Source organism: Polyodon spathula, chromosome 22, assembly GCF_017654505.1.
Source record: "Polyodon spathula isolate WHYD16114869_AA chromosome 22, ASM1765450v1, whole genome shotgun sequence".
NCBI classification, from domain to species: domain Eukaryota; kingdom Metazoa; phylum Chordata; class Actinopteri; order Acipenseriformes; family Polyodontidae; genus Polyodon; species Polyodon spathula.
This window is the reverse complement of record NC_054555.1, coordinates 29,186,224-29,201,665: the sequence shown is the minus strand read 5'-3', so window position 1 is coordinate 29,201,665 and position 15,442 is coordinate 29,186,224. Positions and strand designations below refer to the sequence as shown.

General features: G+C 38.7%; 2 protein-coding genes across 2 annotated transcripts; one reads left to right on the top strand and one right to left on the bottom strand.

The window, feature by feature from the left end:
• Positions 1-4,633: 4,633 nt before the first annotated feature.
• LOC121297077 (adenosine receptor A2b-like) lies at positions 4,634-5,488 on the bottom strand. Its single transcript, XM_041223086.1, has one exon. It carries the CDS (start codon positions 5,486-5,488, stop codon positions 4,634-4,636), a length of 855 nt encoding a protein of 284 aa, XP_041079020.1.
• Positions 5,489-13,637: 8,149 nt separating this feature from the next.
• LOC121297076 (probable G-protein coupled receptor 34) lies at positions 13,638-14,495 on the top strand. Its single transcript, XM_041223085.1, has one exon. It carries the CDS (start codon positions 13,638-13,640, stop codon positions 14,493-14,495), a length of 858 nt encoding a protein of 285 aa, XP_041079019.1.
• Positions 14,496-15,442: the final 947 nt, after the last annotated feature.

Here is a 15,442-nt window from a genome sequence, read left to right as displayed (position 1 = left end):
TATTATATATTATATTATTATTATTATTATTGTTGTTCTTGTTGTTCTTGTTGTTGTCTTACTGTTTGCAGACTATCTTATAAATAAATAAATATTAAGGTTTCAGATTACAAACTAAAATGAATTTGTAACAATGTTTCCTGCAGCCCAGGATGTCAGAATGAATGCTAACGCACAAACTCATTGCAGGTTGTTTCGTCCCAATGTGCTGTTAGAACACTAGCTTTCAATGGTCTGTGAATCTGTGTGTCTTGCTGTGCTTTGCTGTGTAAACTGTCCAGCCTGTGCACTCGTACATTACTCGACAAATCGAAAACTTTTAGTGCAACAATCCTAGCGAGTGGCGTTTTAAGATTTTTTTCTTTTTTTTTTTTTTTTACCATGTGTTGTTTTTACCTTATTTACTTAAAAATCTATTTAAAAAGAGATGTCTAGCTCTAACAATTAACAGAGATCAGATTTTCCAAAGTGCCGTGTTGTTGCAATGCTGTCCTTTAATAATAGGATAATCAGTCCTTCTCATATACACACACACACACACACCAGTGCATCCCTACACTGGGACTGACACAGTTTACACTATCGGATGAAGCTGGTTAAAACACAAGCCAGCCGCTCCGGAACCCGTAACCAAGAAATAACAGCAAAGCAAATCCAGGTCCAGGGCTCCTGACTGAACAAACTGCAGATGTTGAGAAAGGAGGTGAGCTCACAAGCCAGACCTCCTCCCCCACTATCCAGGGCTGGCCTCTAGTCTACTAGGCTGTGCCTCTTGATAACCTCCCAGGTCTTGTTCGTGCTATCTTTCTCTTGACTCCATTGGCCTCTTTCGGCGTTAACTCGTCCATTGATCGCGTCATCCAAATATTTGCCTTGTAAATGTATTTCAAGTAACTTACAATGACAGTGACAGAATATGTATTGTCTGTGTAGGATATATAAACACCGTCACCATCCATCATCTGCAGTGTGTGTGTGTGTGTGTGTGTGTGTGTGTGTGTGTGTGTGTGTGTGTGTGTGTGTGTATATATATATATATATGTTTCCCTCCTTTATTGATTTTGAATTGATCTAAACAACAATCCTTGGATCGGGAACAGAAAATACAATATGTAAAACATAATTCATAATAATTAAACAAAAGAATAACAATAGAAAATAATTTCCGAATCTTTATTAAAGGCTGGGGGAATTTAGTATATATTATATATATATATATATTAGATATACTATATATATATATATATATATATATATATATATATATATATATATATATATATATGAACACTGGATAAATACAGGATGTGTAATCAAATAAAATGAAATACAGACACACACACACACACACACACACACACAAACCATATCAGACTATGTTATGAATAAATAAGATGACACTCATAAAGGGTTTTCGTTATTTTATATTCACGTTTTCAAATAAAATATTAAGCTGATGCACAAGACACAGTGCAGCTATCTAAGAGCTATTGCTATTGGTGTTATTCGGGTTTGTCCCTAGGCGAGCAAACCAAGGAATTGCAACTTTGTACCAAAGAAGGAGTCCCCTGACACCTGGTGGTCGTTTTGTAAATTGCAGCCTTGGCTACAATGTTGCCCGAGCGTTGGGTTTCAGGGTTGCGGTGTTTTCCAAAGTAAAACAAGTGAATGTCGAAAAATTGCAAATCAGGAGTTGCAGGAGAACTAGGCCCAAACCAAAATAAACCCACTGGCTGCTCAAAAGAAGAGACGAAGAGAAGCGTGTTTGTGTTCTCTCTCAGCTCAAGGAGGTTCCCCGGGTACCTGGTACTTGGCAAGCATATATAAGATAATCTTGAGACCTAGCGCCAATGACACCGAAAATAAAGTACCTATGAATGCACTAATTGATCGCATTGTCGTGGCCATTGATGAAGTAAGCAGATTTCGAGCTGTTAGATTGGCAAACAGCCGCAGTACCAGCAACCCTCGGAACCGAAATGAGGAATACACGTGCTGAGCATGTAAATGAACCTGTTTTCAGTTCTCATCGAGTGTGTTATCAAGATGGGGATTAAAACAGAGCCGTTCGCCGTGACGATTGCAGTAGCTAAGGCAAAATGCATGAGAAGCAGCAAGACATCGCTGAATCTATCAGACGGGACCGCCAGCGGAGAGCCCATATCTCCCACCTATATTGCTGTTCGGTCGTAGTTTTTGCAGCATGCGAGTAAGCGCGCATGTTCTACCAACCAGTGATCGATTCCCAGAATGTACCAAGAAGTAGTTCACCTCAGGGATACCTCGCCGTGTAAACAATCGCAAGACATGAATTAAAGCTCTCCTGGACTGTCACAATCCATCGGGGTTCATTGTGTGTGCAGGCTGTGAAACCAGGGCATGATGCAGCATCGTGTCATCAGAAAAGCGAGCCCACCACGAAATGTGTAACCAACATAATTTTTATTGCGTTACTTACGGCTTAATGTTCTAGGAAATAAGAAAGGTTTTATTTTTTCTTTGGTGGTGTATGACCTCCAGGGTTTAATCAAACAGCGGGTGGCATTGGCATGTCTGTTTACCTTATAGTCACCAGCTTCATTAACACCCTTGTCTTCGGGTGCAGTGATGTGCAGTTACAGCTTGATTGTGAGCACAGTCCCTGGAGTCTAATAAGGGCTCGATTTCTCATTGTGGTCAAATTACCCACCCTAATACATTGGAGAAAACACGGGCGTGCAATTCGATTAGAAGCTACATAGCGAGACTCGGCGACAGATCAAATTGCCGCTATACTAATTGGGTACGGTAAGTAGCTGAGCCACTCAGAGCGACGATTTATCAGGTCACTCGGATCACAGGTGAAATCTGGTCTGTCGCGCTCTGAGCTGCTCGGTTCGACCCACTAATGGCAGACACCAGTGGATTGTGATGTCATACTGTTGAGAGGTTAAAATTAGCATACCACGCCCCCCGTAGTGACACTGAAGGCAATTATAGGCTATTCGGACAGGAGTGGCCTTACACCTAATTAAACAGACTCGTTTATTAAATCGCTTTTAGTATTAATAGCATGCTATTCAAGGTGGAAGTAAAATAGATATGCAATGTCACATTCTTCATTTCAAGCATTTGCATTTATCAAACACGTTCCAAACTTTACATGCACATTGTGAAGAGGATTAAGACAATCCGAGGAGGAAAGAGGCACGTTTACTGATAAAATAAACACAACAAACAAGACAAAATTTAAATACAAAACATTTCAATGCATAATATTTTGATCGAGAGTAAATACAATCTAATTTAACATCTTTGACTAGGTTGTATTTTATAGACTTCTGAATAATTTCTATTGACACAAAACGTTAGAAATGTGTTAAGACTACTCCCATTGCTAACTCAATACACAGCAGAGTAACTCGATTGCACGTGGAACGCATGCGCATCAATTCTTGCAGATCACTGCAACACTGGTCTCGTTGGAATCCACTCTCTCCCCAGTCTCCGGATTTATTTTCCTGTTGGAATAAATGCAGAATAAAAGGGTAAGATGTCAAAGAAATAGGTGACTATGTTAAGACATTACCAAGTAATGTTATACAAACACTCGTGAATGTATATGTAAATATATAGACTGTTAATAAAGTTGTGTAAAGACACATGTCCCTGTCCAGGGCAATGCCTGTGCGGGAATAGATTGCTTTGCGCTTGTGTTCTGGTTAAGTTTCCCCCGTCTGGAGAGCTGGCAACTGCCCTTCAGCAGGAGAGGCTCTCGCTGCCTGTGTTGGGTAATATTCTGCATCCCGTTTAATTCTGCACCCCCTGCTTATTGAACTGTATGCAATGAGGTGGTCTGGCGATTTTTTTCCAATGTTAGGTAACTGGTGAGGGTTAGTCCATATTTGCATTATTATAGTACAATGGGGTTTTTTTTGGGGGGGGGGGGGGGGGGGGGGGGGGGGTTGTGTTTTTTTTTTAGTAATCAAAAAACAGCTTGATTTCATATAGTACAATACGCAGGGGATGATGCATTTTATGGGATACAAAATATTACACAACACCGGGTCTCCATGACTGGGAAGCGGCAATTGCAGAGGTGACGTTGGGAGGAATTCAGGAACAAACCGGCAAAGACTTTAGAAGGCCTGGAACGGGATTTAAATAACGAGCTGCCCATCAGCCAGCAGGTGGTTCCAATTCTACCAGCCTGGCTTTGCAATAAGAACACAGATTGGTGTTAATGAACAGTGTTAAAAAACAAAAGCCATGTATGAATTCGTATTCTTGGTATCGTTTCTGATTGGACAGCAATATAACATTCATCAAATCTTGAGCTAAATAATATCAGCATGTTATATTATTAGCTTTGAGTTCCAGCATGTCAGCACATAGAATTAATAATACGCGTTCCCAAATATGCAGAACCTACATTATAAATCGATATCTATACAATACGATGCAACACAATGCATTACAATACAATACAACAGAACTCCATTCACGTTTCAATTGCGCCTATCACCACAGCGATCGCAAAACTATCACACACACACACACACACACACACGAACAATTAAACCATTAAAACATTGTAAGATAAGACAAACTAAAATGAAAAAATAAGAGCCAATGCAGTTATATGTAACAATTCTCACCTTACAAAAGAGGTGGCGCAACATTTCCAGACCTTGCCAAGCAGCGCTCGCTTTAAAGGAGTGCAGCCTCTCACGTACAGAAAGGGGGTGAGCGCAGAGTTCACTCGGGGTAGAATTCTCAGCGGGTCTGTGGCACGGTTTTCAAATGCGTAACAATGTGTTGTCGTGAAATTGCAAATTATAATGTACATAAAAACCGGCGTCCAAACCAAGAGAAAGCACCCAGCCACGATTATTATGAGGTGGAGAGATGCCCTCCTCTGCTCCCGCTCTGCTGAAGGGGGCTCCCGGTTGAGCTGGTACTTTGCAATCAGATACAGTTTAATGTTGAGCCCTAGCATGATCACCAAGGTGCTCACATTGCACACGAACGTGCCGATAGAGCTGATCTTTGCGGCGGTTGCTGAAGTAACCAGGTTTACAGCAGCCACGATGGCGTAGGCATAAACCCACAGACAACATACAACCAGCACGGTTTTCATTGCCGTCATTCTCCTGCTGTATTGAAGAGGGGACACTACAGCGTGGTACCGGTCTGCCTGAGCCGCTAGGATGACCAGGTAAGACAGCCCTAAGAAGTTTGAAGAAATGAAATACGTCGTGTTTTTTCCAGTTGCGGTATCATCAACATCAAAAATACCAAGATAGTACCACGAAACCCCCGTACCAAAGTCACTAATGCATGTGCTCATCATGTAAATGAACCTGTTCTCGGTTCTCAGGGATTTGGTTGTTATGATGGAAGTGAAAACCGACACATTAATAATCACTATCACAGTGGCTAAGGCACAATTAAACAAAAGCAACAACGCGTTTCCAAAGCTATTAAACGGGACCGCTAAAGGAACCATGTTGCCCTTTGTCCAGATTTCTTGAGAATGTGTTACTGGCTACACACATCTTTTTATAAATGCCTTAACCCACCTTATCAATGGGCAGTGACAACAAACACTACCTCTGCTTTGCCGGTGGTTGATCCCTGTGAGACTAATTAACTTATTTGAACGTCATCGTGATCGATCAATTTCCACTTTCTTATTTTTTTTAAATGCAGAGCTGTATAGCAAGTTGCTGAACAGAATCACGGGAACAACGGATCGCCTCAATGTTATAAATAAGGAGTGTTCTTATGCATAAAAACAGTCGATATCTGCACCGCTCCAGGTCGCTGTGGGCAGCCTCTTCGATATGCAAGCAAACAGAGGAAAAGCAATGATATGCATTTGTCTTGCCAGTTACAGCTTAATTATAGGCATACATACTCTGATTTTAGCTGTTTTGTTTTTGTTACAGTAAGCTTGTCTGTTTTAAAATCTTTTTAGGCCTCTAATATAGGATTAATATAAGGATTAATATAACTTAAACGTATCGTATCCAAGATCGTCCTTGTGATGCAGACTGGTACTAGACTGATGCCAGTTCCAGCAATAGACTCTTTATACTTTATTAACTCAATCACTCACAAGAAGTTCAGGATTCAACTTCAGGTGAGTCGCGCCATGCAGAAATCAATGAGAAGAATAGAACAGAAATTGTCGTTCGCTTTTTAGCAAGAGGCTCAAAGGTCTCCAAACAACGTGTCGGTGCCAAAGTGTCATATGAAGGGACGTTTTAAGAATGTGTGTGATCCATCAAACTCCGCGTTGCTTTTTCATATTGGTAACCCGAAGGCTTTCAAAACTTGGGAGGAATTGCGAAAAACCTCAAGTGTTTCCAGTCTGCACATCGTTAACTCTATCAATGGGTAGCTCGACATGTCTGGTCGTTATTCAAAAAGACTTGTCTGTTAGAATTTAATATGAGGTGCGGTCTCTCGTCTCATGCTTCCTGGGAAAAAAAAATGTGTTTGGATTTGTTCTCGTCACACTGGTGTATTGCACCACCAGTATTGCAGCACCGTTTATTTCTATGACCTTGTCATATCAACACGCTAGTACTGAATTGTTTATTGTAAATGCATGTCAGTAAGTAAGTCAGCGTGCAAGAGTAATTTAGCCTTAGCTATTAAACAAATAAGGCGTGCAGCAGTTCAAGCATTTGTAACATGTTATTATGCAGCTGTAAATATCAAAAGGTAATATTTCCAAAACTGATATTTTTGACCAACGCACTTCAACTAAAATGTCATTTAGATTAGTCTAATTAATGTCAAAGGGCTTACCGAATCCTGGTTTTTGAAAAATCTAATTAAAAACTGTGTTCTAATATTTACACAACTGAGCTTCTTCTCGTCAATTCTATTTAAAACCCCAATACATGCAGCTCAAAGTTGTGTCAGGTGTCTGCATTGTGGTTTCGAATGGCATTGCTGTTTATTGGTACCCCCGCCCCGTTTCCCCTCTCGGAACATGCTTGACCCCTTTCAGAAGATGATGCCTCGATAGTCGCATGAAACCTAAGTGAATTTAAAACGCATCTGACTCCCCGTTTTCGAGCATCTGCTATTTTGATTAAGAGCCGCAGTAGGGGGTCCCACAGCACCATCTGGTGGGCTCTGGTGGATACCCTAAAAATGAAATGATATACTATATTTCTATTATTATTAAAATGATGAATGTTTTTATTATTAACATGTATTTGACTGGTGGTTTTACATCCCCCCCCCCCCATTTTTTTTTTTTTTTACAATCTTTACCCTCACCCTATTTGCTACCCAAGATTTCCATAAACGTACAAAGCAGGCAAAGACAACCGTTCAGAGTTTATTATGGCAGTAGCAAAGAATGCGAGGCAGGATTGTGCCATTCGCTTCACAACAAACACCTGCTAATAGTGCTATTAATGTTGTGAAGAGATGGGTGTGTGATGTGGACAAGAAATATGCCCTTTGAAAGATCCATCCCACAGTTACCATTGCACATGCCTGACACACACACACACACACACACACACACACACACACACACACACAATGTAAAAAACAAGTTTGAAAAACGCAACAGCCGTTTAAAGGGGTGATATCAAACACAAAAGACCAAGTTAGGAGAAGCAATTGGGGCAACCTTGTCAATCATCAAGCACATCGGCACAATTGGAAAGGTGCTTCTAACTTGCACTAATATATTGATATGTACATATGCATGTCAGTGCTAAAGGTTCTCAGCTGTTAGGAACACCCAGAATGTGAGCGTAGCGGAGCAAGCTAATTGATAAGGAGCGGGGGAGCGGAGCGGTGTAGTTCCTAGAGAGAACATTTTCTGTCCGCTCCTTTACAGGCTGTCCTTACAAAGTACCACGAAATGTTCCTTTCAGGACACTGCAGTCTGATTGCTTATCATATTATTGTTAATAAAACAATGAATAATCCTCTCCCAACACCGAAACCGTAAGGTCAGTATCCTATACTGCAGCCATTACACATCTAAAGCAGTTCATGTTTGGCAGTGAAGAAGCGTTTTTGTTACTTCCAAAAAAAAGTGAGCGGAGGTACTGACTTCCTCAATTGTCCTGACAGGAACATTTCGTGGTACTTTTGTAGGCAACAGAGCGCGGTTTGATTTTTTTCTTAAATATATGTTCGGCCATGGATTTTGGACAAAAGTGTCATATTAAAAAAGGTGACAAATCCAGATGCAGCCACTGTACAGTATTTTCCATCATGCCTGTGCATGGCAACCACTCGTTTTCCAGTTTCAAATATTCGGATACAAATATGCCCTGTATAAAGTTAATTTGATACGAATCATATGCAAAGTTTGAAATGTACGCGTTTTTTTTTTCTTTTTTTCAGTACCAAACAATAATAATGAGAAAGTGTCTTCGAATTCAATTAGATAACTTCTCTGAGCACTGCATGTCGGAGTTTTTCTTTGCTGGTCACAGGTGGGGATTATTTATTTATTTATTTATTTATTATTTGGGTCAAGGACAATTAAATGGTATTCCTTTCTGAAAGTACATTACATCTTTTCATCTGCAATTGGCCACACGAGGTGCAAAACAGCTAGTGTGTATATATATATATATATATATATATATATATATATATATATATATATATATATATATATATATTCTCTGAAACACAACACAGACGCTCGCCGTTAAAACACACTGTCTCTGACAAAGGATTTGCACATCACAGGAGAGTAGAAGTGAGTAAACTCTGTATCCCTTATATGAGAAGTGGGTAAACGATATATTGCCCAAATTCAAAGTGGGTAAACGCTGTTTACCTGCATATACCCTCGACCACACCACTGAGTAAAACTCCAAAGCAAAGTTCAAAGTACCTGGTATTACCAGGCAGTCTCCAATCCTATAGCAACCAGGCCTAAAAAAAATGGTATTTTATATCTTAGCAGAAACACTTAATTAGAACCATTTACAATTGCGACGTTATTTGTTTTACACACAGTTACTAATTTATACAGTCGGGTATTTTATTGGATCAATCTAGGTAAAGCAATGTCTCGTTGTATTTTTTTTTTTTTTTTTTTTTTTTTTAAATGAAACACGTATAGATATACAAATGTCAATTGCTCTGGATATAAGCATCAGCGAAATCAATTAATATGACAGATTGTTTATGGCTTGCTATTTATCAATGTTATTAATTTACTTGTACATTTATAATATAAACATTCATTTCTATATGTATTTATTTAAAATACTTATTTCTAAATATATGTATCCTTCTAGGCATTTTTTAAATAATTTATTTACTTCTACCTGATAAATTATTCCTTTATTTTAATTAAATGAGGAACTACAATTTATCACAGATCAGAGATTTCGACAAGGAAGCTATGCCACTCTTGTGTACAATTCCATTCTATGGTATCTACCAAACAGGAAACTAGATATTTTCAAATATGAAATAGAGCATTTCTAGAATCGAGCGGCACCTTCGGATTTTCAGCAAAAGCTGGTCAGGCATGGACGTAAGCTTAAAAAAATTAACGCATTTCAACGCATATCTAAGGCCCTGTGCTCTTCAAAGGACGTCATGTTTCAAGTTCAAACCACAGTTCTTTTTTTTCTGCGATATGTACTGTTTTAAAACACAAATAAACTTTCACCTCCTTTATATCAAAATTATTCAAACTAGCAAAATAAAGAGTGCATGGAAGTTTGAGCTATTTTAACATTTAAAGGACATTAACTTTAAGTTTTTAACACTAAACATTGTAATACGTTGTATTTTCAAAGGCACAACATAAACTATATGTGTATTGTAAAATAAAATGAACAATTCCTTGGCGTGTAATACACGGACCTGCAACATAAGCACAGCGACATGACTTAAAGAGAATAAGACGCTTGGTGATATATCAGATTGTATTCCATTATGGAAAATGGGAGATGGAAGCTTCTCTAGCCAATTTACGTTTTTATGTACAAACCAATTTGTTTTCCTGAGGTTAAACTGACCTGTAAGAGAAACGTTTGGTTTCCACTTCTGACCCGAAGAAGCGGTCATATTAAAAGGAAAAACATACACAAGACATCATTACCACATGGGTGCCCAAATCTGATCCATGAGGTCCGGAATCCTCCAGGTTGTGTAGGTATGATTAAACAATGAACTGCTTAAGACGTGGAAAGAAATTCATTGGTTCAATAAAGTAATATAGCATATCGGTGAAGCAAAGACCTGGGGGGGCTCAGTTAGTTTTTTGTGGTATGGAATTGTGAATGCAAGATTTAACACTGGAATGCCAACAACCTGCATTTCAGCACCATGGACAGCTCATCGGACAACCTGTGATTTCACAAACCCGATGCACAAGTCACTATTTCTAGTCAAACACTGGGTGGTGGGTGAATAACATTTAAATAAACATTTGCCATCATGAAAGTTCAGGTCACACCTATTGGACAGCACATACTAAACGAAGACAGAGTTTGTCCAAATGCATTTTATGATCGACCAAAACCAACCAACCGACGAGAGCAGCCAGCCCAGGCCGTGCAACTGCCGAGTCAACCCGGCAGAGTCTAACAGTGTTATTGCTTCATTCAAATATCTGACACTGTCCAGTTAAACTATAAGTAACCGTGACAAGTAAATAGTTATTTGTTTAATAAAGTTATTTGTTTTTTTTCTCTCGTTATGTATGTGATCCTTTATGAACATTTTCGAAATTATAATTGTATAAGAATTGTATAAAACCGTGATGATTGTCAAAAGGTAATACTATGAAAATGCAATCAGTAAACGTTAAAGTCGTACATTGCTGCCCCAAACATTTTTTCAAGATACGAAGCTACTTTAGTTTTATACCTCTAAAACAGCTACTTTGATGTAGCCTTAACAAATCAAAACGCTTCAAAATCTGTTGTGTTCATTTCAAATTTTAACTTGACAAACAAACAGGCTTCCCTTGAACTTCAAAGCCAATCAGGACAATGAGAAAAAAAAATATGTTTCATGGTGTTTTCGTCGTGTTTAACTACTCCCATTGTAAAGCGAGTCTGAGCACTGTTTAATATGTGTGTGTGTGTGTGTGTGTGTGTGTGTGTGTGTGTGTGTGTGTGTGTGTGTGTGTGTGTGTGTGTGTGAAGGGAGAAGCTCTCTCGGAGAAAATAAGAGGTAGTCCGTTTTTATTAATTTATTTTTAAAATGATAAAAACACAGATAAAGATCAGTCTATTGTTTTTACTGAAAAACACTGCGATCTGGCACCTCTGTTCTTCCCGGATTCCGCAGATGTAAACAACCGCTAACCATGACTTTACATCAAAAGCCGTCATTTAATGTTTCAGATAAAATATAGACGATTTAGGACTTTAATGTTGTATTTCTTCCTTTTTTCCACGCATGATCGAAGCGCCAAATCATTTACACACACGTTTTATGCTACTGTATATCATGATGACTAAGGGGACTTTTCTCGCTGGCATCCGAGCTGATTAAGTCGATTCAATGGGACATTATCAAGCAAAAATCGTCGCATAAGAACGCGCCAGCAAGTACTTACTAGTCTCCTACAACTGGAGCAGGGCTTCTCAAACTCGGTCCTGGGACCCCCTGTGGCTGCTGGTTTTCATTCCAACCGAGCTCTTAATTATTTAACTAGAACCTTAATTGAACTGATAATTTCCTTAAGTTGACATTTTTACTTATTTTCAGCTCTTAAACAGTTGCAGTTCACGTTACATATCAAATGTTACAGCTAACTTGAAATATGCAACTGTTCAAGAGCTGAAAACAAGTAAAAGAGTCTAATTAAGCGAATTATCAGTTCAATTAAGTGTCTAGTTAAGTAATTGAGAGCTCATTTGGAATGAAAACCAGCAGCCACAGGAGGTCCACAGGACCGAGTTTGAGAAGCCTTGCTCTAGAGTACACTAGGTCTGGTTCAAGCGCTTTAATGGACGTCGGATATAGTAGCCGCTAGAGGGCGCTAAAAAGCCGTGTTGAAATAATAGTACAAATTACTTTAATAGTAACACAGTTAAGTTTAGGGGTAGAGATTAGGTTAGTTTTAGGGTTAGGGTTAGGGGTTAGTAGGCTAGTAGTTTTGCTTGATAACATCCCATTCAATCTACTGATCTCAATCAGATCGGCTGTTCATTTTGAAATGCCTACATTTACCAAATATAGCGTTGTCATGCCAGCATGAGATTACTGAATTATTTATTTTAAAGGAATGTTCTTAAATAAACCATAAGGCAACGAGAATGTAACATAAGTTACTTTTAAAAAATATTTACAGTATGCACTGGTCTTTGCAATTGCCATGCATTATTATGCAACAGTAGAGAATATATAAATATGACATTTCTAGAAATGTATGTTACTTTATTTTTAAGCTACCTGAACTCATTTATATAAATCACTGGTATGCATTCAGTAACTTTTACAACTATATGTGGGCGTGCTAACGATTGCTCCCCTGGAAAAGGCTTCGGGAATTTGCCCCAGAAGTACCTAAAGGCAAACCACACACCCACAGCGCATTTTCATGCTGAATCTAATACTGCACATTTGTCTTAGATTTCACATCTAACTTTGCTGTCGCGAGTCCATAGTATTTAGAAAGTGCATTATGGTAACATTAAAAATAACCATTTTCGAAATAAAGTCTGTGTTGCAATGGCAGGTCAAACTGCTGTCACATCTCTTAGGACCGGTTTTAAGCCTGTCATCATCATTATGATGAATATTTCAGCACACGCTGTTTTAATGTCATACTAAAAACTATTGTAAATGATCATTCCGCATTATACAGTGTTGCAGATTGTCAGGGTTCACGAGGTGAATGTTACTTATTTGTTTCACTACCCTCGTTGTTACTTTAGAGGGCGTGCTAAAGATGAGAGATTTCTGCAGTGCTGTGCTTAGGTTCTTGGCTTCTTTTAAATGTAACAACATATGTGTCACCCATGCCAAGAACAACGCTCAGAGTTTTAAAGGTAAAAGTTTTTTTTTTTTTTTTTTTTTTACATTCACAGTCCACAGACACGCAATAGGGGTTCTTGTGTGTACCCACTGTTAGACTGCCATTGCAGTGCTGTGCTCCTATTCCATATGTATGCTGAGCATGTTTATTGTTGTTTATTAGAGAAGTTTTGGAATAATACCGATTGCTTCTCCTTCACATGCGGTTTTAAAAATACAAAAAACATAAAAAACACACATGCATGTATACATAAACACGCACGCACGCACGCACGCACCAGGGATAGATATAAGACCCCCGTTGAATAACAGTTCCAGTTCACTCATTCCGAGCTGTAATACAAGCTTGATTAGCCACCGTGTTTAGGTAACACTAACTCGTATTAAACTCACAGTAAAACCAGGAATGGATCATACTGCTATGCAGTCTTATTTCCATTCCTACAATCATTCTCATTTTCCAGTCCAATGACAATGTTGACTTGTTTGTTTGCTTTCAGTATCTCAAGAACATTTCTTAATTAGTTTCCAGGGATTTATCTGAACTCCGGGGAGAGATCCATCACTTCACCGCTCCAAATTACCTCAACACTATAAATAGCAACACGCTAATACTAGCGCCTCACTTTATCATCACCCAGACACAAGCAGCTATGACTGTCCCGCTCGTAGTGGAATTTGATAGCCCTGACGACTTTGTCATTTTCATTTTGAACATACTAATAGCTACCACTATTGTTATAGTCGCTGGTTCGGTAGTTACAGCTATACTTTGCACAGAGTCTCTTCGCACGGAAAACAGATTCATTTTCATGCTGAACACAAGCATAAGCGATGTGTTAGCGGGTTTTGGTTATTATTACACTGGACTGTTTGATGTGCAAGAATATTATCCATCAAGGAATTCAACATTTTACATAGTACCTTCATTTGGGGGAGTGAACGTTTTTACTGTTCTTTTCGCACAGATTGATCGATATCTAGCCATAAGTCACCCTTATGTTTATAGTCGCTACATCACCAGGTCACTAATTATTGGAATTTGCATTTTTTGTTGGGTTTACGTTTATTTAACAGTGTTGATTAGAAACGTCGTCACTTCGGATGTATCTACAATGCATAGTGCATATGGTCCATTAACTTTTCAGATATTAATAACGTTTACAATGCTTGGACTGAACCTTAAACTCTATCTTATTGCTAAATATCAACTTTCACGAGATCCGCCAGGTCCGGAAACCAACAACAAGAAAGCCTCGCTGAGACTCATTATTGTTGTGGCGTTTTGCTTCCTTGGTCTTTGGACTCCAGTGTTCGTCAATAGCATTCTGACTAACATGGCGTCACCGTATGCATACATATATATAAATAATGGGACTGACCCTTTCATTGTACTGTCCCAAGTAAACCCCATTTGCACGCCAGCCCTGTACATAATGGGAAGTGCAACTCTTAAGGAAGCTGTTCTGAGAAGAGTCTGGTGTGTGTTCCGGAAATGTAAAAGAAGGTGAGAACACAGGAAAAGGCTGAACCGTTTTGTTTTCATTTCGTTTCTTTTTTTTTTTTTTTTTTTTTTTTTTTTTTTTTTTTTTTTTTTTTTTTTGGTAAGAAGCGGTTGCGGTTTACTTGCCTCTTAGAATCCTGGCTAAAATCTATACATTGACTTAAGTAGCATTGCATTGTCATTAAATTACTGGAAATGTTGATACAGGTGTGTAGGCTACTATTGATCATCTTATATTTTATTTACAGTGTGATTCTGTTAAAATGCTTTTTACCACATGGAGCTGGTATACCATTATAGAATAAGGCTTAGGCAACTGCTTTCAAATGTAATGGAGTCTGACACTGTAGTGAAGTCAACACTGGTGTTAAATTAATCGCCGGGGAGCTTTTGTAGATTGCAAACTCCCAATGTTCCTGGTTAATTCCATTTTTTTTTACAAATACAAGAAATCTTAGGTCTTTCCCATCTGGCTTTTTTTTTTCGCTTTTTGCAAGATATAAATACCCGATGTTTCAGAAGAATGTGGTGAAGTGAAACGCCGATTGCACAATGCTCGTACCATTAGCTTTAACGCTGGACACTATCGGGAATGTAAGAAAGGGAAAGCAGAAAAGCATCCATTCAACTGATCGTAATTGTTGCAGCGTGTTTCCTGATCATATGGACTCCGGGTCTGATCAATAACTTTGCAGTTTCACTACAGCCTGTTTCACTGCTCGGCAGTAAACCCGATTAATATATTAATAAGGGTAAACACAATTATAACGCCGATACTGTACATAGTCTGCAGCCCTGCTTTAAAACGAGCTGTTCTAACAACAGTTTTCAAACACTGTAGACAATTCAAAAGGTAAGTTTCCTATTTAACAGAAGCCGGCTATGGGCACCTACCGTCTTAACATTACATTGTACGCTTTACGTTGAACAGCTTATGATATAATCCATGTTTAT

Coding starts and splice junctions, on each gene's coding strand:
- LOC121297076 (XM_041223085.1), top strand. CDS start 13,638: ATGACTGTCCCGCTCGTAGTGGAATTTGATAGCCCTGACGACTTTGTC.
- LOC121297077 (XM_041223086.1), bottom strand. CDS start 5,488: ATGGTTCCTTTAGCGGTCCCGTTTAATAGCTTTGGAAACGCGTTGTTG.